Genomic DNA, 24,359 nt, shown 5'->3' on the forward strand with positions numbered 1-24,359 from the left:
GCGGCGTCACCCGCTGCCGCAAAGCGGCGGGCGCACCGCCCCGGCCCCGCCCTCAGTGACGTCTCGTGCGCGCCCCAAGGCCGCCAGCGGCTGCGCAGTGGGCGCCGGGCCCTCCCCCGCGACGCTGGCGGCGTAAGCGCGGGCCGCGGGCGACGCTGCGAGACCGGGGCGAGCCGGGCGCCCGCGCGGCGGGGACGGCCTGCGCTCAACATGCGGAGGCCGGCGGCGGCGGCGGCGCGGGAGCGGGAGCGGGGACCCAAGTGGGCGCCGGAGCCAGAGCCGGAGCACGAACAGGGTCCGGAGCGGGGGTCCACGCAGCGCTGCTGAGGGAGCCCGAGTCGCCCAGTCCCGCGGCGGGGCTACGGCCGCGGCGGAGGCTGTCAGGTAACGACGCGCGCGCCCTCGCTGGCGGCGGCGGACACGCGTCGCGTGTCCTGCGGCCCCACCCCCGCGGACCCCCAGACCCTCTGCTCATATGTCTCGAAGACTCCTCAGACCCCGCACCCCGTACACCCCGTAGTTCGGACCCCCGGACTTCGCAGACGTCCACAATGTGGACCTGCTTCTGTGAACCCTTGCACTCCCGACTGCACCCCCCACGGCGACCTCAACTGCCTCTACAGTCCAGTGACCCCCACACTGTCGACCCAACTCCTCGTTTCCACCCCCTTGCATTCCAGACGTTGTCGTTGTCAGTGACTCCCAAACTCAGGTCCTGCCACTTCTCACTCCCTACAGATCCTCACACTACTGACCTCACTGTTCCTCCATTTCTCACTCCAGACCCTACTGTTCCCTCACTTCAGACCTCAGTGTTCTCCACGGATTCGTCACTCCTGACTGCTGGCCTGTCCATCCCTCAGCCCCACCCACCTCCCTCCTTCACTGCCCCCCCAAGTGCTCAAGCCCACTGCCCACTCCCCGTGGCCTCCCCCTCTCCAGCCCTCTCCGCTGGGCCCGTCGCTCCTCCCCACGCTGGCGCGCACACTCGCCCCTTTGTGGCCCTGCAGATTTGTGGGGGGAGCTAGGGGCAGGAAAGGGGAACAGCAGGAGGGGTCTGGGCTGGGGGACCTGTTGTGGGACGCTCAGGAACTCCCGGCGCTCGCCGGGCTGCGCCTCCCCCTTCCGCCCTCGCCACCGGCTTTGTTTTCCGGAAACACTTCAGATGAAGGGGGGGGGGGGGCGACGTCTGCGTGCCCGGCAGCCACACCACCCCCTCCCTGTCCTGCGCTTCGCCTGCTCCCTCTGCCCCAGTTTTCTCAGGGGAGGCGTTCAGGACCGGGCTGGGGGCCTGAGGGAAAGCCCTGCCCTGACGTCCGGGGCGTCGTCCTGGGCCGGCTTTGGGCAGCTGGGTTATTCCCTTGGCCTCCGGATGGCATTGTTTGCAGGAAACGGCCTGGAGGGTTCTGTGCACGTAGGTGGAGTCCAGCGTTCTCTCCCCAGCCCCCTTCATAGGGGGCTCCAGGCCCGGCCAGTGTCTGGGGTTCCCGGGGGTGTCCACACATCCATCCTGAGGGGCTTCTGGGCAGCTTCGTCCCTGCCCTGAGGGACATAGACAGGCTCAGTTGGCGTTTCCTGACCCTCAGGGGCTCCTTTGGCTCAGGGTGTGGGGGATGAGTGGGGAAGCACGAATCTGAGGGGAGGATGGCTCTGATAGGGAAGGGGGTAGCCACTGGGGGGCTGGATGTGGCCCCCGAGGGGAACAGACTGAGCTGCTGGGGGAAGTTTGTGGTCGTTGCCGGGAGTTTGTTTTTATCTAATGTGTTTCCACCGAATTGTGACCTGCTCTGGGCTCTGCAGCTGGAGGTTGGGGTCGGGGGCAGGCTGACTATAGCACCCTCAGGAGCACACACTGGGCTAGACAAGACTTTACTGGCCCATCTCATTGTCTCTGGAGCCCCAGATGTTTAGTTCAACCCCTGCGGTGGTGTCTGTGGCCCAACCTCTGAGAAATGGAATGGGGGTGGTTAGTGTGGGCCGGGAATCTAGCTGGTGGGGGTCAGCTCCCAGATTCGGGGGCCAGTTGTGTCTGCTGCATCTGGCAGTGGAGAGAGGGAAGGAGATCTGGAAGGAGCTGGCTGGACTGCCACCCCAGCTATGGGCGAGACCCCAAGGTCCGCAGCGGGCGTTGGGCAGGGCTCTGGTTTTTTACCCCCCTGCTGTTGGGCCTTCTTATCTGATTCTGGGTCCGTCTCATTTCTCTGAGGCGGGTTGGGGACAGGTATCTGGTCACCTGGCTCTGAACTGTGACAGCAGGTCCTGTGAGCACAGACTCCTCTGCACTGTGGCTTCTGATTCCATCTGAATCTCCTCCTCCTTCTAACTACCTAGTAATTACCTCTGGGTTGCAAGAGGAAGTAGGTGAGGTGTTTTTTTTTTTTTTTTAATAAACTGAAAGCATCCTGTCTGCTCATCCAGCTCCGGGGAAGCCACCCAGCTGAGAGGTGTTCTGGACAGCCGCGGGGATTTGGTGGTGGGTCTGAGCAAGCACTCAGGGAGGGCCCAGCCCTCCCAAGGCAGTACCGGGGACAGGGGCATGTCCCCTGGACAGCATGGGATACCAGGAACGCCTTGTCTGATGGACTTGCCATGGCTGCCTCAGAGGTGCAGCATTTCTCTTCAGGGCTGTTGTGGGGCTTGGTCTCAGCCTTGGAAAGTTTCTAGACTTACCCCCCTCCCTGCTAGCACCACAGAGGCCTTACAGGGAGGCTTTACAAGGTCTTAGTCTGGGGAGGGAGTTGGCAGCAGGGCTGGGGGGCGTCAGACAGGTCAGCGTGGTGGGGGGGCACCTTTGGTTTCCCTGGAAAGGGTTTTTGTAAAGGAGTTGTATATACGGGTTGGGTCGTGGTCATCGTCAGTGTCTGGTGTTTCTCCGGGGCTGTCACACCTGATGGGGGCCTTGCTGTTGTGATCTAGGCAGCAGGTGCGCTCTAGCCACGAGTCAGGATTCTTTGTCGCCTGGTCAGGGACCAAGGCCTGGTGGTGCAGAAGGTCCCACCTTGAGCAGTTCTGTGTCTGCCCCACCCTATTCAGGCACTTTGGGGGCCTTGCTGGGTGAGACCTCAAGCCCTCTTTCTTTCTACATATGAGTAAGTGAGGCCCAAGTGACCTTCAGGAGGAGGACCTTCACCCTGCCGAGGCCTGTGCTCCTCAGGAGTGCCCCTGCATGAGTGGAAAGGCAACAGAAGTCTCTCCTGCAGGTGGCGGGCGGGGGCACCCAGGTGCAGATCATGTCCTGTGTCATCCTGGGTCACGGCGTGACTGTTCAAAGGTAGAAACAGATACACCTCACACGTCACGACTTCTTGTTGGTTCGTGACACACCTCAGGGTATTAAAAAGTTGTGCTTAAACGTCACCCCTGGCGTGATCCAGCATGATCCCCATTTTGGAGGTCCGGCCATCCCCACCCCAGTTTGCAGGGCAGGGTTGCAGGGCAGTGTTGCTCACTGTGGGGCCCGCAGCCTCCATGGGACCTCGATGAGTGTTTGCAGTGCCCCTCATGCTTGCTGCGGTCCCAGGGCCCGGCTGATGGGCACTGGCAGGGCTCTCTGGGAGCCTGGTGGGTGACCCAGCGGAGCTGTGTGCGGGGCAGCTAGATGGGGAGTGGGCCGAGATGAAGAATCCAAGGGAGATAATTCTGGGAAGACCAGGGGCTTGAGAGAGAAGAGGGGTCCAACAGAGGGACGGGGCTGGTGCCTAGGGCGCAAAGCCCTGAGGGCTCCCTTCCTTGTGGCTTCTAGAGTTGGCTGTGGGCTCATTCCAGGCCCACACTGGGAGCCTGGTGTCTTATAGGAACCTGATCACACCATGTACTAGGCCGCACCTCCCCAGGAGCCACCCACGGAGACCCACGGGCCTGGCAGCCCTTTGCTTGTGTGGCTTAACCTGAGGCACTGGAGGCTTCCAGGACCGCTTGTGCCCCCATCGGTGCCCTGCCTTGGCGTCTACTCTCACACCAGCAGGGAGCAGTCGTGGGGCTTTTTGCCTGGGCCTAGTTCTCCCTTCACCTGCTGGCCCCTGGACATGGGCGTCTTTCCTCTGAAGCTATAGGCAGGGGTGTCAGACACGCTCTCTAGGCCGAGTCTGTCCCCTCCGCCCTATGGGGCTGGAGTGGGTCATTTTCTAGGGCAGCCACAGAGAGACAATGTCCAGGCGTTGCCCAGTGGCAAGGCAGTCGGGTCCAGTGAGCACCCACCTCAGGGTTTCCTACCAGCCTGCTGTGCACAGTGAGCTGCAGCCGAGGGGCTTGCAGGTACCCATTTCAGAGGCTCCCTGAGCCTGTCTCTGGGCCTCCACAGGCCCCCTTCCTTTGCCCCTGGGAGCAGGAAGTCTGTGGAAGCACGTCAGGAGGAATACTGCTCCTGTGGACCAGACATGGTGGCTGGCTGAGGTCCCCCCACAGGGCAATGTCCTCTGCTCTTGCCTTGGGCCGCCCTCCTGCTGGCCCAAGGGTGACCCGTAGGGTCCCTCCTGGTTTATTTCTGGTCTCCAGGCTGTGGCTGGGCTTTTGGGGCTTCCTGTGGGAGAGTCTATGATGAGACCCTCGGCCCAGAAGCTCCAGCTTGGCTCGTCCCCGACTTGTGCCCCCAACCCAGGCATGCTGTAGGGCATGCCCGGCGTCTCTCATGCCCTGGCCTCGACTTTCTAGTCCACAATGGTCATGCTGGTGCCCTGGGGGCAGGTGGTCCCAAGTCTTTTGGAGGCACAGGTATCTGTCAAGACTCACAGCCCCTGCCCCTGATACAGATAGGATGAGAGCTATGTGGATGGTGGACAGTGTGCTGGTTAGCAGAAAGAAACAGGTGACCTGTTTATCTCATTTAGTTTGGGGTATCTGAGATACGGTCAAACACGTAGTTGGTGTGAGAGGTTACTGTTGAGATAGTTTACATCCTTCATATTTGGGTGTGTGTGGCTTATCACTATTTGGAAGCTAAATTTTCATTGAAAACACTCTATTTTAACAAATACAGAGCTTGAGCAGAAAAACATCAGGGCCCTGGGGAGTGAGTCCTGCCGGGAGGCTGTCTGCACTGCTGTCAGGCGTGGCCAGATATTGCTGATAAAGCTTGGGGCACCAGGCGCAATTGTAGTTCCTGACAGACGGTTGAAAGTTGCCTGGTATAAACGTACCCCGGGTGGTGTGTGGGACACACTTGCAGTAAAAGTTAACTCGTTGCTTATCTGAACTTCTGTTGTCTGCTGGGTGTCTGGGGTTTAATCTACGTCTAGCCGCTCCGGGCTGCGTCCTTCTGCTGTCTGTCTGGGGCTCAGGGCTGCATTGTCGCTGGTGGGTTGGATTTGGAACCTCTGCGATCAGGTGTGGTCCTTGCAGGCAGCATCTGGGGGCAGGTAGGGCATCTGGTGATTATGATGCAGCCTCTCGGCCAGGGGTTTTTCCCCAGCTCATGGCCAATCTGGGGGACCAGGGTTGGAGTGCTGCCAGCTCATGGGAAGAGATGGGCCGGAGGCCAGCAGAGTGGCTCGGGTGGGGAGAGCAGCCCAGGGTGGGTGCGGGTAAGCATGAGCCGGGTGGCTGCCCTGGCCGGTTTGAAGAGCGCTGGGCGAGCAGTGGGTGAGTTCTGTGTCCCCTCGGCCTGGGCCAGCGCTGCTGGGGAAGACCAAGCTCTCCTTCCTCCCCTCCCCGCCTTCTCCCTGGCTTCTGCATCTTCACTTCCTGTGGGTGCACACCTCTTGATTTCTGTCTGAAATGGTTACTGCATCTGTCACAGGAGTGGGAGGTGTGACTCTGGCAGCTGCCTGAGGGTCGAACTTTGACCCACACTGGACAGAGGAGCCCTGCTCTGGGCCACCTGCCCAGCCCCATGCCCTTCCTGACAGCTTTATTGTGATGCCACACACTACACTGGCTTTAATTAAGATACAACTCACAGACCATAAAGTTCACTGGAGAGGAGACCTCGGTGGTTTTAGTATATTCACAAGTTGTGCAGCTATCACTAAAGTCAATTCCAGAACATTCTGTCACCCCAAAAGAACCACAGCCCCCAAGAACCACTACCCCACTCTGTGTCTGTGGATCTGCCTGTTCTGGACATTTCCCATCAGTGGAATCACACACTGTGTGTCCTTCTGTGTCTGCTGCTCTCAGTGAGCATCGTGTTCTCAGGGTCTCTCCACGTGGTAATGAATGTCAGGGCTTCACCCCTTTTCTTGGTTGAAGGACACTCCCGTGTGGAGGGACACGTGTGATCACTGGGTTGTGTGGGCCTTGTAGCCGTCATGAGTAGCGGCTGTGGATGCCTGTACGCTGTGCACACAGGTCTGTGTGGACGTGTTCTCAGTTCTCCTGGGTGGACACTGAGTAGATTGAGTGGTGACTCTTGTGAGGAATTGCTGTGTTTTCTATGGTGGCTGCTTCGTCTTCTGTGCCACCTGCCGTGGAGGAGGGTCCTGTTTGTCCCCGTCCTTGCAGACTCCCTCTCCAGGTTCTGTGTCCTGTCCTGGGTTAGGGTCTGACCCTTGGTCATAGTGTCTCTACCTCCTCCGATCCTGGGAACCCTGGCCATTTTCTGGAAGACCATCTTCCTGCTGCCTTGCACTTTTCTGGAGCGCCAGCCCTTCAGAGGACGTGGGCCAGGGCTGGCCCTGCCCCTTGATGTCTCAGACACCTAGGCCGGCCCGTGGTCTTCATCCTGGCGCCCCTCTGAGCGGGTGTATTGGGTGCCGGGAGGGACTGCAGCCCCACAGGGCCAGGTGCCTTGGCCGCGTGTTACCATCATCCCGTCCTGTCGTTGGTGTTTTTCAGGGGCAGAAGACACACATTGAGGAAAATGGGTGTTTCGGCCAAGCGTGGGAAAGTTTTGAGAACTCACTCAGAATCTAGGTGGTGGGCATTGTTCACATGTCAGTGATGTCCTTCCAAACCCCCACACACCATGGGTGTGTTGCAGGCGGGTCTGGCTGCTTGCTGTGCTCCGCTCCCCCCTGGGAGCGGCCGTGGGTCTCCTCCTTGGGGCGAGAGACCATTCCAGCTGCGCCCACAGGAGTGAAGCCATCCTCCCGGGGGCGTGTGCTCCTGTGCTTTGGCCTGGCCCTCCCGCTGCTGCACCAGGTCTGGGGAGGCTCCATTTGGGACACGGGATCCTGCGTGGTGGGTGGGTGCTGGTCCTCCCCCCCGCCACCAGTCCTGAGCAGAGGGGCTGGGTCCTTGTCTCGGATGTGCCGACCTCTGAGGACCCGTCCAGACTAAAGGAGCCATCTCCCCCAGCAGGAGAGCTAGGCGGGTGAGTGATGCTCGGCCAGCTCCAGTAAGACGGGGAGACAGGGCATGTGGTTTTCTGGTAGGTCTGCAGGTGCTCTGGCCCTTTAATATCTTTAATGTCTGCCCGCACAGCCCCTTGCCCTGGGCTGAGGCTACACACTCTGGAGGGAGGTCCAGCCCAGCTCTCCTATCCCCCTCCCCACCGTTCTGAGCTCAGGAGAGTTTGCACCTGCTAGCAGAGGCCAGCCCAGGATTCCAGTGGGCATGGGACAGGCACCGGGCACCGTGGAGGCTGCCCTGCAGGTCATCAGGCGTCTCCCCCTCGTCTGGCCCTAGAGCCCATGTCTCCATTATTCTCAGGGCTCGTGTCCCCGCCCGGTGCTCAGCTGGGGCTCCGTCTTTCTCTCTGACTGACCAAGGCATCGCCTGTCCTCCCTGCTCTGCTCTGGGGGTCGTGGACCCTGACGTCAAGGAGCAGCCGTGCTCCTGGCTGGTGCCTCTGTGTCCCTGGGACGGGTGCTTGCTGGCTCTGTGGTGGAGGCCGAGGGGCTGGGCGGGTGCTGGGCTGCGGGTGCAAAGGTCCTGGGCAGGAGTGTGCCCACCTGGCACCGTGTAGAGGGAGGGGGGCTCTGGGGGGCACTGCCAGACGTGGTGGAGGTTGTTTTTTAAACAACCTGTTTAGACTCTGTTTCAGAGCAGTGTTAGGTTTATGGCGAGTCTGTGGATCAGTTTGGGGTCCCTGTGGGTCACACCTCAGTTCACTGTCACCTGTGTCGCAGCTGATGGGCCGGTGCTGGTGTGTCATCCTCAGCCAGGGTCCCCGCTTCCCCCGTCCTCTCTGCCCCAGGCCCCCCGGGCTCTGCCCGTTGTCGGCTCTCCTGTGGGGGGTACAGCCGTCTCCGTACGTGTCTGTCTTCTCACTTGTGGCTGCCTAGCCCCGGCTCTGTGCCTTCTGGTCCCTTCTCAGCAGGCGTTATGCGGGGTTTGAGCACCTTTTGTGTCCCTCCCCATCCCTCATCTCCCCATCTCTCTCTCTCAGCTCTCAGTCGTGGGGGTTTTCAAGTGTGCTCAGGGAGCCGGCTGGTGGTCACTCCAGCAAGCACATGGCCTGCTGACTGCTGGGCTGGGGCCGTGGGGTTTGTCATGCACATGTTTAAGTCCTTGGAAAGGCTGAAGGGAAAGTGCTCTGAGTCCCACATCCTTCTGAGCTTGTCTGTAACTTGGATGAACCTGCGCATCTGCCCACACCTGCTCTTCATGACCCTGAGCGTGAGCTCTGACCGTCTTCCTTGCCCTTCTCAATGAACCCTGCGTGTCCTCGCACAGGGCCTTTCCCTCAGGGTTGCTGCAGCTCCTGCCTGGGTGCCCCCTCCTTTCCCATTTATCCAGGGTTGTGTTCCGTTGTCTGTAAATCCCTGGTCGTGAACCGTTTCTGCTTGATTCCGTTTGGACGCTGACCTCGTCCTGGGGTCTGGTCCCCGTTCTCGGCCCACTCCCTTTCTCTCTGCCTTAACACTACCTGTCAGTGACCTCAGGCTTCCAGGCTGCGGCCTCCCAGGCTGGCGCATCTCCAGAGTCCGGGTCCCTTTCAGGGAGTGGTGCGTGGATGGCACCACCTGGCACTTGGGGTACTCGTGGCTGCTGGGGCCCAGGACCTGGGTGACTCCGGAGGAGGGGGACATGTGTGTCCAGAGGCGCTTGAGGGGGCTGTGGCCAGGGTCACCCTGGAGCCCTGCGCTCCCAGGTGGCTACCACGACAGAACCTGCAGGTGTGGTGGGGCCACGCCCAGGAGGGAAGCCGCTGCCACTCCTCCAGGTGCACCCTGCCTCTGGCCCAGGGCTGTGCCCATGACGTCAGCAGGGACTGTGACATCACTGGGTGGAGACGGTCAGAGAAGGGGGTTCATGGGGCCTCTGCCAGGGGGCCTGGCCCTGGCCCTGACAAGATGGAGGACCCCCAGGAGAACGCAGCAGGTAAGCCCCCTGAGCTGGAAGGCAGGCCAGGGGTCACTGGGGGTGTGGGCTGGGAGGGTTGGGGGTAGGCTGGGAGCCCTGCCTGCCTGGGGTTTAAGTTCCCCACGAGGACCTGAGCAGAGTCCACACGCCGGGGGGGCCTTCCCTGAGTGAGGAGTGAGTCCAGGTGCCCTTGGGAGGAACTGGGGGCACTCTGGTGGGGTGAGACTGGCTTGCCTTAGGGCCGGGTGTTAGGCTGGGTCCCTCCCTCCCCCCCTGAGTTTTAGTGCATCTGCTGACATCACACACACCTGCTTCCCGGTTCACCAGGTGTGCTGGGGGCACCTGTCGGCTTCCAGGCTTCTGGCGGCGTTTGACTCTGCTTTTAGTCCTGTGTCCACGCTGCTGTTCCTGCGCCCCACAGGCCAGCCGGTGACTCGCTCTGGCCATCCCCCCCGAGGTCCCAAAAGAGGACCCAGGAAGACCCCTGTGGGGTGGTGGGTGGTAGCTCCTGTTCATGGGTTGAGTAGGCGCTGGCGTCCTGTCTCTGGGAGGGTCAGGGTCTGGCCTCCTCACCTGTCTCCTTGGTGTCCACTGTCCCCTGCAGGCAGTGACCCTGTGGTGGCCACACGCCTGCCCTGTTGTCCAGGGGCTGACGGATGGGGCGGGCCTCTGGTGTCGCGTCAGGGCCACGTGGGCTGGCGGGCTGGGCTGGGGCAGCACATCCGCCACAGCTTCTAGTTTGAGGCCTGGTTGCTGTCCGTGTGCCGCACACCAGGACCCCCGTGACTCTGGGCATGGGGGCTGACACGGTGCTCCTGGTGCAGAGGCTCACTTACAGTAGGCACTGGGCATTACCAGGGTCCCCGAAGGCAGCCCTGGAGGAGGGTCTGTGGGGGGCAGTGTCCCTACCCTGAGCCTTGCGTCCTGCACCCTGCGGCCTCCCAGCCAGCCCGAGGGCGCAGGTCTCCTGGCTTTGCTGCTTTCAGAAGGCAGCTCTGCGGGCTCAGAAAGGTTTGCAGCTGGAGGCCAGACAGAGGTGAAGAGGCCGCTGTGGATCTCGGGGTGGGGCTGAGAGCATGACCCGCCTTGACCAGGGGTCACGGCTCAGAATGGAGTCTGTCAGAGCAGGATACCGGCTGTTGCAGGCGCCCTGTGCTGCTGACCGGGGAGGGCCTCCCAGGAGAGTTGGGGGTTGGAGTACAGGGAAGTAAGGTCTGGAGGGTTCCTTGTATGTGTTGTCCGGGCAGAGTGACGTTTGGTGGTGCTGCACCATAAAAACAGTTGGCACAAAGTGGGACGCAGACCTTAGTCCCTGCCTGTGAGGGATGAGTAGGTCACAGCAGTGGCATGGGGGACTGCAAGGCCCCTGCCCACCACTCCTCCATCAACGCGGACGCACCCACATCTTGTTGGCCAGGATGTCTAGCCCCAATCTCCAACCCTCCCCTCCCCTCCTTTGTTCCCACGTGGTCTTCCTGGTTGGGCCGCTGTCCCTCCAGACTTCATGCGTGTCTCCTCCACCCCCTGGGTGGGGGCCCTACAGTGTCCTGCCACGGCTGTACACTCCCTGGCTCTTTCTCTGCTGCTTGTGGGCGGGAGCGCCTGGTGGGAGTGCCCGCAGTGTCCTCAGGCACGGAGACAGAAGAATGCGGACATCTCCTTGCTGTCTTTGAGCTTCCCGTGGGCTCTACGACCACCTCTGTGCACCTTTGTGGGTGGGGGTGTGCGTGCGGACCTGTGTTTTAGTTAATTTCCTAGAGGAAACAAAATCTGGCAGGAAACCACTTCTGATTGTTCATCCGGGGGCAAGGGGCTTTTGGTGTCCGCTTGTTGTGGAATCTAGCAGGATTTCAGAGAAAGGAGGGTCACCTGTGCAGGTGTGTTGTCTGGGAGCAGGAGGTACCCAGATGTTTGCAGGGCATGGCTTGCTCTCTGCAGGAATCCCACATTGGCGTGTTATCGAGTCATGGGCACAAGCTCCCATGCAGTCAGGTGTCCGGCTGCTCCGAGCCTGGCTGCACCCTGGCTTCCGGGCTTACCTCCTCTCAAGGTGGGAAGGCCCTTGTCCTGCCTCCCTGTGAAGACCCTCAGCCCTTCAGCCCATCCCCTGCGGGTGCTGTTCCCACAGGCAATGAGTGATTCACAGGAGTGTGTCTGGTGCTGGGTGGGGGGAGGGAGTGCTGGGGAAGGCATGTGTCTGGAGGTGGAGCAGGACCATTGGGGAAATGCAGATCAGAACCACCCTGAGGCAGCAGAGGGCTCCGGTGGGAGCGGGATAGTTGATGGGAGGCAGCCTCCAGTTCCTCCAGCAATTAAGCTAGAGCCTCCACCTGACCCTGCCATTCTAGCCGTAGGTAGTGCCCGGGAGGGGGGACAGCACGTGGCCTCCTGGAAACTTGTGCAAAAGCACTGTAGCCACTCTGTTCACTGTGGCCCAAGAGTGGACACAGCTGGGTGTCCTGTGGGTGAGTGTGTCCCTCCACACCCAGGAGCATCCCTCAGCCACAGAAAGGAGAGAAGCCCTGACACTCGCTACCGCGTGGACAGGCCCTGAGAACACGATGCTCAGTGAGAGAAGCAGACACAGGACACACAGGGCGTGAGTCCACTGGTGGGAAGTGTCCAGAACAGGCCGATCCACGGACACAGAGTGGGTTCCTGGTGGTCAGGGGCTGAGGCGGGTGACTGCTGATGGGAACAGGCTTCCTCTTGGGGGATGGAACATTCTGGAGCCAGAGGTGACTGTAGCACAACTCTGCAAGCATAAAGCAAGGTCTAGTAAGAGCCGTTGATCTGTCCTCTCTGGAAGGGGTTGTAAGCCCCGTGGTCGTCGTCTCCAGATGTGAATAAAGATGTCCCAGGAACTCAGAACCAAGCATGCAGTCTCCACCCCAGTAGGCTTGCTGGCCGTTTTGTGTGCTTTTAAATTTTATTGGAGTAGAGTTGATCGACAGTGTTGTGTTAGTAAAGGTATATAGTAAAGTGAACCGGTTACAGGTTTACACGTATCTACTCTTTTTTAGATTCTTTTCCCATATAGGTCATTGCAGAGTGTTGAGTAGAGTTCTCTGTGCTCTACTGTAGGTCCTTATTAGTCGTTTGCTCTCTACTACATATTAATGTTTTTAATGTAGTTATTTACTTGTAAATTTGTAGCAGCTGTTCACAGTTAACTCCCAAATCCTTGAGGTTGAACAGCCTCCCCCCACAGGGAACTGTGGGCAGTTGGGGCTCAGCATGGCCCCTTGAGGTGGAGGCCGGCCTGTGGAGTCGGGGGGTGGACAGCCTGCTCTGCTCTGAGCCCCCAGCTCCTTGGTCAGGCTCCTCCCTCCCTCCCTCTGGTCACTCCTGCTGTCTGGTGCCCCCTTGGCGTCGCAGTGGTTCCGGCCAGTCTCCCGTAAGCGCGACCAATGGAGATGGAGGTGTAGGCGGAGCAGCAGCTGCTTGGCCAGGCCAGTGCCCCGAGCCTGGTGAAGGGGGTCCTGTCCACAGGTGCCAGGGCGCTGGTCTCAGGAGGGGCACACGCTGCTGGTGTAAAAGCCGCATTCACACGGCCCCAGGCTGGGCCCTTGCTCGGGGGTGGACGTGGCCGCCAGGAACCCCAGCAGCGGTGGAGCTGGGTGCACGGTCTTGGCTGGGGTAGGATTGTGTACGCTGTTCATGTGGTTGGGAAGCGTGGGAGCCGCCAGCTGTAAGCAGTGAGGTTTGGCCTGAAGCCCGGGCTCCTGCCTGTCTGGGACTCCTGGGCTGTGCCCAAGTGAGGACTGGCGTGTACACGTGTGTGTGAGCACCCCGGCCTCAGTCTTACCAGCTTGTGGTCCTGCCTCTGGGCATGTACCCAGGGGGTCCCCTCTTTGGGGCCTGTTCTTGGCACCTGTGCCGTCAGTGACACAAGGGGGCTGCCTGGCCCTTCTGTCCATCAGCACTGGAGGCTGTGTGGGCACCCATTCAGGGGCCAGGGCCCCGGGCCCCAGGCTCTACAGAGCTGATCCTGCTGAAACCTTAGGGCCCTGGTGTTGGTACACCCTACCCTCCGGGAAGGAGCCACCTCTGGCCTCCCCTCACCCTGGCTGTTAAGTGGGCGTGGCCTTCACCAGGTGTCAGCCCTTGAGTGCCTGGTAGGGAGGGGCAGAGGTGTGAGCCTCACGGTGGCCAGTCTGGGCCAGAGTGGGGCTAGGGAGGTGTTAGAGGAGGACGCTAGTGTTTTCTTTCTGGAGAGATTCCTGTGACTTTGGTGTGAGAGAACGGGAGGCAGTGAGGGCCTGTTGGAGGGTGTAGTAACTGTGGTTGAGAGAAGGGGATGGCTGGCAGGGGAGACCCTCCTCTGTCTTGGACACAGGGTGACTGGTCTGCACGGGGGTGTAGGGAGGGCTGGGGGGAGGGAGGAGCCCACACCACAGACACAGCCTGGGTTGCTTCAGGGCACCTGCCCCGTGTGTCCACACCCCCTGGCTTGGGCTGCTTCTCCTGCAGCCTGGGGGACTTTTGGGGTGCCTGCCATCCGGTCCACAACCCCAGCTTTGTACTGGCGAGGCCAGGCCAGACTCACCCCAGCGACATGTGCCCAGCCAGCCCTGTCAAGGCGGGGGGCCGCTGGGCCAAATGAAGCCAGGCTGGTATTGGCTTCCGCAGCCCCTCCTTGCCTGCTTTCTGTCCCGCAGCAGTGGGTCACCCACCTAACCACAGGGTCATGAGCTCCTGGAACGAGGCCCAGGGACCTCTATGTGCCCTGGACATTGGGTGGGGGAGGGAGGGGCATCTCTGGAGTCCCCATGTCAGTGGTGGGTCCTGTCTCCGAGGCCCCTGCATGTACTGCTCTGCATCTGTCCTCTTCGAAGGGCTCAGTGCCGCATGGCAGGGGCGGGGGTGGCGTCTGGGTCACTCAATTGGGCATCTCCCCTGCCCACAGAGCCATCCTGCAGCCCTTGGGGAGGGCGGGGGCGGGCAGCAGGGGACGCGTGGGATTCTCAAGAGGCCTGAACCTCCCACCCTTCAGCCCCCAGAAGGCTCCAGGTTGCACCAGTGCCTCAGATCTTTCCAGAAGGAGGTTCCACCAGCAGTGAACAGCCCAGTCCCAGGTCCAGCTAGGCTGTGCTCTGGACCTCGGGGCACGTGTAGGGGAGGCGCGTGTCTTTCTAACCTGGGCCTCTGTTTCTCCTCCAGCCGAGACCCACGAGATTTGAGCCCCCGGGACCCGTCAGCAGCATGAGTCCTCCCCCTGTGCGCGACCCGGAGGCCACCGAGATGAGCGCTGCGGCTGGGCCCTCGCGCGCGCCCGCGTCCCACTAGCTGGAGCGCGCCGGGCGCCATGGGGTGTTAGCCCTGAAGAGCCGCCGCGACCGCAGGTCTCCGTGGAGCCGGATTTGCACGGCAGCAGAGTCACCGTGGAGAGGCCAGGGTACCACAAACTTATGGATTTTGACAAGAAAGGAGGGAAAGGGGAGTCGGAGGAGGGCCGGAGAATGTCCAAGGCCGCCGGCCGGGCCAGCCACGGCGTCCGCAGCTCGGGGACCAGCTCGGGGGTCCTGATGGTGGGCCCCAACTTCCGGGTCGGGAAGAAGATAGGCTGTGGCAACTTCGGGGAGCTCCGGCTAGGTGAGCCCCGCGCGATCACGTCTGGGGCCCCGGGGGCGGTGGGAGTCGTAGGGATGGGACACAGGTAAGTGCGTGGGGCTTCTGCCCCCAAGGAAGGAGCAGTTGTGCTGGGGGCTCCTGGCCCATGGTACCCAACGGGGCAGAGCGGAGGACCGGGGGCGTATCCTGCACAGCCCTTGGTGGTGAGCTCTGGGCGATCCTGAGTCCCTGTCTGGTGGTCATTGCCCAGCTCGTGTCTGTTGTTGCCAGTGTCAAATGTGTCCGGCAGCCCCATGAGGCTGGGTGGAGAGGCCCGCCAGAGTCTGCACCTTGGCAGATTCCGAGGGCGCTGGGGTGGGGCCGGCAGAGCTTCGCCGCCCAGGCTCCAGGGCTCCAGGTTCAAGGGTGGGGCTAGGCCTGCTGATGGCAGGGGTGTGGGCAGGGGAGACACAGACCCCCCCCCTCCAATGGGTTCCCCCCAGCCTGGCCCGCACCACCCACTGCCTGACCGCAGCTTCTCCTGATGGGGCTGAAATTCAGCCCTGCTGCGGAGTTAAGCATCTGCACGTGCTCTCACGGACACGCGCACGGCACTCACACCCCCGGGTCCTGCCCTTGGCATTTGGGGCGGCGGCCTGAACCACACAGGTCTGGGTAATTTCAGCAGAAAATGCCTTTTAAGAATCCAGGTTCGGTTGTTGCTCCGAAACCCAGAACACCGCCATGTCGCGTGCTGTGCCCTTCATGTGTAAAGGTTGGTCAGGGCTGGAGCGCCAGCGGTTTCAGCGCGGCGCCCACGCCCGCCCCCGCTGCTCAGTCACGTGGTTTCCTGCGCCTGCCTACGTGACTCTGGGTTCCTCTCTCCTCTCGTCCTGCTGAGGGACCGGTGCCCAGGTCTGGGGTGTTGTGAATAAAACCGCCCCGGGGCGCTCTTTTAGAGTGTAGGTGCTTATGAGGGACCGCCAGACTGGTTTCCGGAGCTGGGGAATCTCTTTAAACCCTGCAGGCTGCACAGGAGAGCGCTGGATGTCCCACAGTCTCCTCTGCACTTCGGGTTGCCCGCTTTCCATTCTGAGCATGTTGGTGGGTGTGAAATGGTGCCTAATATGGAATTCATTTGCTTTTCCCCAGTGACTAATGCCGATCCTTGTTCTGTGTATCCTATGTCTTGTTTTCTGGTTGTTTTCAAAGATTTCTTTCTTTTTTTTTTTTTTTTTAAATTTTTGGCTGCTCTGGGTTTTCAGAAAGGTGGGCACACGCTTTCTCTACTTGCAACAGGGGCTATTCTCTAGTTGCAGTGCATGGGCATCTCGTTGCAGTGACTTCTTGTTGCAGAGCACGAACTCTAGGGTGTGCAGGGTTCAATATTTGCAACTCTCAGGCTTGAGATCGTGGGTTCAGTTGTGGCACATAGGTTTAGTTGCCCCATGGCATGTGGGATCTTCCTTGATCAGGGATCAACTGGTATCCCCAGCATTGCAGAGTGGAGTCCCAACCAGTGGACCACCAGGGAAGCCCCCAAAGATTTCTTTTTATTTTTGGCTTCAGATTTTGATTCTGCCTTGTTTAGGTATGCTTTTCTGTTTATCCTGCTATGGGTTCATTGAGTTTGTAGGATCTGCGCGCTTCTTCATTGAATTTGGGCAAGGATTGCCATTATTTCCTCAAATACTTTTTCTACCTTTGTCTAGTCTCTTCTCATTCTCATACTCCAGTCACTTATGGTCAGGAGTGTGTTGTTGTTTTAATTGTTTGTTTTTGGTTGCGTTGGGTCTTCGTTGCTGTGTGGGCTTTTCTGTGTTTGCAGTGAGTTGGGACTACGCTCTAGTGGCAGTGCCTCAGCTTCCCCTTGCAGTGGCCTCTCCTCTTGCAGAGCACGGGCTCAGGCGCTGCAGCTCCCGGGCTCTGGAGTGCAGCTTGTGGCACACAGACTCAGTTGCTCTGTGGCATGTGGGGTCCTCCTGGACCGGAGGTCTGCGTTGGCAGGCAGATTCTTTACCACTGAGCCACCGGAGAAGCCTGTCAGGAGTGTTTGATGCTAGCCCACAGGTCCCTCAAGTTCCTTTGAGTTTTTTCCCAGCTTGTTTTCTTTCTTCAATCTGGACAGCTTTCATTTCTTTATTGTATGTTCACTCTTTTTTTTCTTCTGCAGCATCTATAATATATTAGGTACATCCACTGAAATTTTCATTTCATACATGGTATTTTTCACTTCCATTTGATTCCTCTTATTTCTCCTGTTGAGATTTTTCCACCTGCTTGTTAATTTTGCATCTTTTCCTTTAATTCTTGAATATACTTAAAGTAGCTATTTTTTAATTGGCGTATAGTTGATTTATGATGATGTGTTAATTTCTACCTTACAGCAAAGTGATTTAGTTACACATATATAGACATTGTTTTGTTTTTTTTTCATTTCTTTAAAAAATTTATTTTTGGCTCTGTGGGGTCTTCCTTGCTGTGCTCAGGCTTTCTCTAGTTGAGGCTCGCAGGGGCTGTTTTTCCTTGCGGTGCACTAGCTTCTCATTGTGGTGGCGTCTCTTGTTGAGGATGGGTTCAGTAGCTGTGGCTCAGGGATGGAACTTGTGTTCCCTGCATTGGCAGGTAGATTTTTATTGACTGTACCACCAGGAAATGACGTTATTGCATTCTTTTCTATGGCTGAGTAGTGTTCCATTGTATATATGTCTCACATCTTCAATCCACTCATCTGTCCATGGACATTTAGGTTGCTTCCATGTCCTGTCATGGCTACTGTGAACAGTGCTACTGTGAACATTGGGGTGCTTGTGTCTTTTTGAATTTAGAGTTTTCACCAGATATATGCCCAGTTGGAGGATCATATGGCAGCTCTGTTTTTAGATTTCTGAAGAATCTGCATACTGCTCTCCACAGTGGCTGCACGACCTTACATTTCCACCAGCAGTGTAGGAGGGTTCCTGTCTGCAGTGTCTATTTTAAACGCCAGTTTCTAGGGTCCCTTTGATTCTGTTTTTCCTTCTTACGGTCCTGTTCCGTTTTTCACATGTGTACTGATGTTTGATCAGTTGTTGGACAACGTGGGTAGCACCTGTGAGGTCTGGATTATGCTTCATCCTGGGGACTCATCTTGAACCCATGAGGGGCTGGCTCGCAGCTTTGATAGGCTGGCCCAAGAGAAGACATTATTTAAGGGCTGGAGTCACGCCCCTCCCAATATATGGGCTCTCCGGGTTTTCAGCTGAATGGAGGGGAGCTCGGGGAGTCTCCGTGTCCTGGATGCAGTGTCTGCAGCCTGCTCCTGCCCTGGGCAGCCCCTGGCATCTCCGTTCTGCTTACAGTGTCCCCCCTGAGTTGTTCTTCATCAGGCCTCACAGACTCTTACTCTTCACACAGTCTGCCAAGCCCAGAACACCTGAGGTCCACGGGGAGACTGTAACCACGGACTCTAGTTGCCCGCATGTGCGTGTGCACAGACCACACATTCACCTTAAACTCAGCTGAACCCCAGAGCTCACACATGCAGCAAAACATCAGGTTTCTACCACAAGACATAGAAGAAGATCACTATTTACTGGAAGGGACCAGTTAGACATCATCGAAGTTTAAACATCCAGAAGTGTTGTTAAGAGCAGGAGCAGGCGAGCTGCATACTGGGAGGTGCTGTTTGCAGAGCACCCCTGGACAAAATGCCAGTGTCCACGGCACAGGAAACGGGTATGGCTCAGTCAGAAGACAGGCGGTGCGGTTAAAATTGGGCGTGAGATCCAAGCAGACACCTCCCAGGAGCCAGCGGCCAGGCGGCTGGGGGTGTGGAGGGTAGGACAAGCCAGCAGACCTGGCCAAGAAGTGACGTGCTGCCGAAGGAAGGCCTCTTCTGGGGAGGTGAGTGGGATGTGCTCTGTCCTGATGGGGTGGGGTGGCACAGAGCTCATGTAGGGCTCTTTAGTGATAAATGTCGCTTCCCAAGGGAAAAACAGGGACTGAGTACAGACTAAAGGTGGTCTGCAGGCTGGAGTACTTAGGGAACAGGGGACTGAGGTCTACAACTTTGAGACGCATCTGAGAATGAACAGGTGACGACTGGGCAGCTGTGCGGCAGAGCAGAGCAGACCATGAGCTGACGAGCCTGGCGGCAAGGGTGCAGGCTTCGTGCCCCCGGCTCTTGTGTTTTCTTTATCTGAAGCTTTCACAATAAAATGTTGGGGGGTCACAAGAAGCATGCCTGTTTTTTACTCAAAATCTGACAACCAGGACTAGATGGAGGCTTTCTCTCCTTGCCCACGGGTGTCTTACTCATCGGAATGGAAGAATAGAGGCTGCAGGAGGGGTCCCAGAGGGTACCCTTTCCCGACAGCGGCAGTGAATGGACCAAATGTGGAAAGATGGGACAGGAAGAAACATGTGTGACCTGTCCAGACAGCCTGACTGTCCATGTGCGGAGGCCAGAGTGGCCGCTCAGTAAACGGGAGGGAGTGAGTTTAGTAAGGCTGCTGGGTGTACCAGCATGTATCAGCTGTATTTCTCTGTTGGAGCTACAGTCGGAAAAGAAACATTTAAAAATCTACCCTCCAGGTGCCTCCAGGATAAACCTAACGAAGGTGGTATGTGCCCTACGCTGAGCACTAAGTGCATTGTGAAGTTAATTCCCAAGACACGATTCCTCTGCAGACTTGGGGGCCATGCTGTCAGGTCTCTGGGGAAATTGACCAGCTGACTGTGCACCATAGGGGAAACCGAGGCCCTGGAGGAGCAGGGGCTGAGCTGAAGACCCCAGGCAGGGGCCACAGTGATGGGAGACCCAGGATGGGGGGAGGAGGGAGCTGATATGACAGGCATGTGGGCCTTGGCTTCAGCCTGTGTGGTCTTACAGATCGGTGTCTCAGCCACCCCATGAGTGGGGCAGATGTGCCCAGTACCTTGGGCACTCAGACTGTCCCACTGCAGGGGGATGGAGGGTTAGCTGAGGCCTCTTCCCACGCTGGACCCTCTCAGAAGCAAGATGCAGCAGTGGGGTGATTCAGCATGAGGTCTCCTGGGGGCACAGCATGCTGTGGGGCTTGCTGGCACTCAGGCCCCAGAGGGTGGCCGGCTGGTGCTGAGAGGGGCAGAGAGGGTGCGGCAGGTTGCTGGGTATGCACACAGGCCGCCACCCCTGGGCGCTGTCTGGGGCTCAGCCAAGGGTGGCAACTAGCAGGTGAAAAGATGGCCTGCGCAGGGGTTCTGGAACTTTTGTGTTTGCAGTTTTATGAGGTTGAGCACAGTAGCTGGTTCTCCATGCACACCTGGAGGGCCAGGTGGCTGGTGAGGGGCTACCGGAGACGTCCTGCTGCAGGCATGTCAGTTTCTAAGCCAAGGACACAGGTTACTTTCCTCCCAATGGGCTTTGTACTAGGAAGCCTCAGGCTGGAGAAGGAGCTCCTGGCCTGGGGACCTTGCTCCACAGTGAGGCGGTGGGGCTTGTCCAGCAGAGGTTTACAACTTAACTATTTGGACTTATGGGCAGGGTGCGGTTTGGGGGGCGCCCTCGAGGGTCCCTAGAACCGAGAGGGGTGAGTGCTGGTCAAATGGCGTGGTGGAGGAGGGCCCAGAGAGCATCTGGGGACAGAGACAGGGTGTGGGGTTGTGTGGATGTCTCCTCCAGGTCTCCGGAGCTGAAGAAGGGCCTTGGGGTCACGAGGACTCTGTTCTGTGTTCACTCTTCTAGATGGGAGAAAGTGGAGTGCGTGGGCGTGCTGGCGGGAAGGATCCCGCTGAGGACAGGGGAGCAGCCCCCAGTGGGCGGAGGCAGGGTTGGCCTGGGGACGGGATGGGTGGGGGTGCTCACAGCCGGGGGGAAAGCCCCTTGCAGGCATCCTTTTCCCTCCCAGACTGGGAAAGGAGGGGACAAGCGCAAGGAGTGCTGTGGGGGGAACAGGAGATGCCCCTTGGAGGGGTGGGTGGTTCGCAGTCTCGTGGGCTGGAAGTCCCGCGGACCTGACGTGCTGCTTCTCCCACAGGAAAGAATCTCTATACAAATGAATACGTAGCTATCAAATTGGTGAGTCCAAGCCCTCCCCCTAGCCCCAAGCGGCAGCTGTCCCAATGGGCCTGGCCAGGGTCAGGGCGGGAGGAGGGCAGGACCGCGCCCTGCGTACCGCCCATGCGTCCTCTCGTCTCTCCCAGGAGCCCATCAAGTCCCGGGCGCCGCAGCTGCACCTGGAGTACCGCTTCTACAAGCAGCTCAGCGCCGCAGGTACCCCAGGGCCGGGCGTGGGGGAGCCAGGGGAGCCTGCCTGGGCCCTGCGCTAGTCTGTATGTCCTCCATCCGCAGAGGGCGTCCCTCAGGTCTACTACTTCGGCCCGTGCGGGAAGTACAACGCCATGGTGCTGGAGCTGCTCGGGCCTAGCCTAGAGGACCTATTCGACTTGTGCGACCGCACGTTCACGCTCAAGACGGTGCTCATGATAGCCATCCAGCTGGTGCGGGCTGGGCTGGGGCGGAAGGGGTGGGGCGGGGGGGGCGGGAGTTGGGGGCGCAGAGAGCGGGCTGAGGCCCACCTACCGCCTGGGCACTGGCAGATCACGCGCATGGAGTACGTGCACACCAAGAGCCTCATCTACCGTGATGTGAAGCCGGAGAACTTCCTAGTGGGGCGGCCGGGCACGAAGCGGCAACACGCCATCCACATCATCGACTTCGGCTTGGCCAAGGAGTACATCGACCCCGAGACCAAGAAGCACATCCCGTACCGCGAGCACAAGAGCCTGACAGGCACGGCACGCTACATGAGCATCAACACGCACCTGGGCAAGGGTGAGTGGGTGGTGTGTGGGCCGGGGCGGGGACGGGGGTTGGGAGGGCCGTGCTGACCTGCTGTCCCCCGCAGAGCAGAGTCGCCGTGATGACCTGGAGGCGCTGGGCCACATGTTCATGTACTTTCTGCGCGGCAGCCTGCCCTGGCAGGGTCTGAAGGTGGGTGGGCCAGGCCGGGTGGGCAGGCCGGAGGTCTCCCGCAGGTGGGCGGCCGGCCAAGGTGCTGACCGCACTCCCCCGCAGGCCGACACGCTCAAGGAACGCTACCAGAAGATCGGGGACACCAAGCGGGCCACGCCCATCGAGGTGCTTTGTGAGAGCTTCCCAGGTGAGAGTCGTCTCCCCACGTATCCTGGCCCCTTTGCTCTGCAGACCCCTGCCCAGTGCCCCCGCCCCGGGCCTCCACTAGCCCTGTTGGTGTCTGCAGAGGAGATGGCCACTTATCTGCGCTACGTGCGGCGCCTAGACTTCTTCGAGAAGCCGGACTACGATTACCTGCGCAAGCTCTTCACCGATCTCTTTGACCGCAGCGGCTTCGTGTTTGACTACGAGTACGACTGGGCCGGGAAGCCCCTGGTATGTGGAGGGAGGGGGGCTGGCACGGGAGGGGCCCCTGGCAGGTGGGGGCGTTTGGCAGGGGCCCCCAGCCGAGCCTCAGCTGCCTTTCGCTCGCGTGCAGCCTACGCCCATCGGCACGGCTCACTCCGACCTGCCCGCGCAGCCTCAGGTTCGAGAGAAAGCCCTGCTCTACAGCAAAAACCAGGTGAGTGCCGGGCTAAGGGCCACACCAAAGTGTGTGTTTGGGGGGGGGGGGGGCGGGTGTCAGGCGGGGCGTACATGACTCCCCGCCCCCTTCCCCCGCAGGCACTCAACTCCACCAACGGGGAGCTGAATGCCGACGACCCCACCGCCGGGCACTCCAACGCCCCCATCACAGCCCCTGCAGAGGTGGAGGTGGCTGACGACACAAAGTAAGGCCCACGGCAGGGACGGGAAGCAGGGGTGTCCTGGGTCTGCCCCCTCGCGCCCTTGTCCCTCCTTCTCCACCCTCACCCCTTCTGCAGCTTGTGCCCCCTTCCAGCCTGTGTCCCCCTTCCAGGTGCTGCTGTTTCTTCAAAAGGAGAAAGAGAAAATCGCTGCAGCGACACAAGTGACCCCAGGGCAGTGACCCCCGAATCCTCCCGCTGCAGCCCCCCGGGGCCAGCTTGTCCACGGCCGCGTTGGCCACAGCCGGACGCAGACTGCAGGCCGGCAGCGCTGCCGCCCCCCCTCCCCCCCCCCCCGCGCGGGGTCACGACCTTCACATAAGACTTTGGCCGAGATTTCTACACCTGTGTCTAGTCCTCCCCTCCGAGAGCATTAACTATTTAAAACAAGGAAAAGAGAAACCACGGCGGCTGCCCTGCCCTGCGCCCCCACCCGCGTCTGCTGAGTGAGTAGAGCGGCCGCCAGCACCGCCGCCCGCCCGTTAGTGTCATAAAGTCCAGCTTGTCTCCCTCGATCCAAAGGCCGTTTTCTCGAGGGGGCGCTGCGGGGCGTTGCTGCCGGGGGTGAGCCCGCCTTGGGCCTCCCCAGACTGGAGGGGAAGACGGGGTGGGGGCGGCCCCCAACCAAAATGCTGCACCAAAGCCTGGGCCGGCAGGCGCGGCCCTCAGGGGTCCTGGGCACCTGTCGGCGGAGCCGCCGGCCTGAACTTGGGCTGGGGGCAGCCACCTCGAGGCCCGTGGGCGGCGCGTGTGCGGGCTCTTCGTGTCGCTCCGCGCTGCCGGCCGAGCCTGGAGACAAGCGCCTTAAAGCCCGTCTGAGCCCCGCAGGTGTGTGTGGAGCGGGCAGCCCCGTCAGTGCGGTTCCAGTGGTCCCCTGGGGCCGCGAGCTGCGGGTAGAGCAGCTGGGGCGTCTTCGCGGTGCGTGCGTCTAGGTCTGGCTTTACAAAGTGTACAGAAATGGCACTTCCGTTTCTCTGATGCTTCCTGGAAGCCATAGAACTTAGGGGCTTTTTTAAAAAAAATAAAGGAAAATGAAACTAATTCCCAGCATGGTGTCCAGTCTGTCAAAGGGGTGTGTCTAGGAAGGGACACGCAAGACTGGGTGTCTGGAAAGGAGGCACACGACTTGGGGAGGGAGCCAGGGAGTAGCAACCCCCTGCTCAGGAGAAACGGAGGTGGGAAACAAGAGGACTGAAGTGGAGATAAGAACCGGGTTGGTTTATTGGTGGCAAGTGGGAAAATCAGTTAACTACATCACAGTGAGAACAGAGGAGCCACAAATACGAACATGAAGGATCGGGAACTTTGTCCCGGTTTACACAAATCCACTTTAAACCCCCACTCAGACGGATTCCCTTCCAGGAGCAGAAAGGCCTCAGCCGTGTCTGGATGGCTGGGTCTCCAGTGAACCCCGCAGCAAAGCAAGGAGCCCTGGGATGGCTGAGGAAACGCCCTCTTGGGGGCCTAGAGTTTGCGCCAAACCCTCAGTGGGGTCGGTCTTAGGAGATTGGGCCCCCAGGATGGGGCCAGGGTCCCTGACAGAGAGGAAGAGTGACCACTGCTCGGAGGATGCAGCAGGAAGGCAGCCGTCTGCAGACCAGGAGGTGGGCCCTCACTAGGATCCGGCCACGCTGCCCTCTGACTCTGGCCTGACAGAGACCGTAGTGGCTCCTGGAGCAGCTTCACAGGCACCCCAAGTCACGACAACATGAGGAAGGCCTGGGGCATGCAATGTCCTACCCATGAAATAAGTAATGTGCCCAGCTCCTCCAGGAGCCTGGCCTCCTGCCTACCCCTGCCGGGCCTTGGGGGCAGCCAGCCAAGGTGGGTAGAGGTCCCCC

General features: G+C 59.8%; 1 protein-coding gene across 2 annotated transcripts; it reads left to right on the forward strand.

Annotated features, from left to right (window-relative positions):
- Positions 1–245: 245 nt before the first annotated feature.
- Positions 246–23,559, forward strand: CSNK1G2 (casein kinase 1 gamma 2). 2 transcript variants are annotated; one of them, XM_043912753.1, is made up of 12 exons: positions 246–384; positions 14,347–14,778; positions 20,736–20,776; positions 20,902–20,971; positions 21,050–21,198; positions 21,298–21,532; positions 21,606–21,691; positions 21,776–21,860; positions 21,960–22,108; positions 22,212–22,295; positions 22,397–22,503; positions 22,632–23,559. In XM_043912753.1, exons 2-12 carry the CDS (start codon positions 14,595–14,597, stop codon positions 22,684–22,686), a joined length of 1,245 nt encoding a protein of 414 aa, XP_043768688.1. In that variant the 5' UTR covers positions 246–384; positions 14,347–14,594; the 3' UTR covers positions 22,687–23,559. The 2 variants fall into 2 exon arrangements, with proteins under 2 accessions (XP_043768688.1, XP_043768689.1); XM_043912754.1 differs by lacking the exon at positions 246–384 and having other exon boundaries at positions 14,491–14,581.
- Positions 23,560–24,359: the final 800 nt, after the last annotated feature.

The sequence above is a fragment of the Cervus elaphus genome, chromosome 9 (genome assembly GCF_910594005.1).
Source record: "Cervus elaphus chromosome 9, mCerEla1.1, whole genome shotgun sequence".
NCBI lineage: Eukaryota > Metazoa > Chordata > Mammalia > Artiodactyla > Cervidae > Cervus > Cervus elaphus.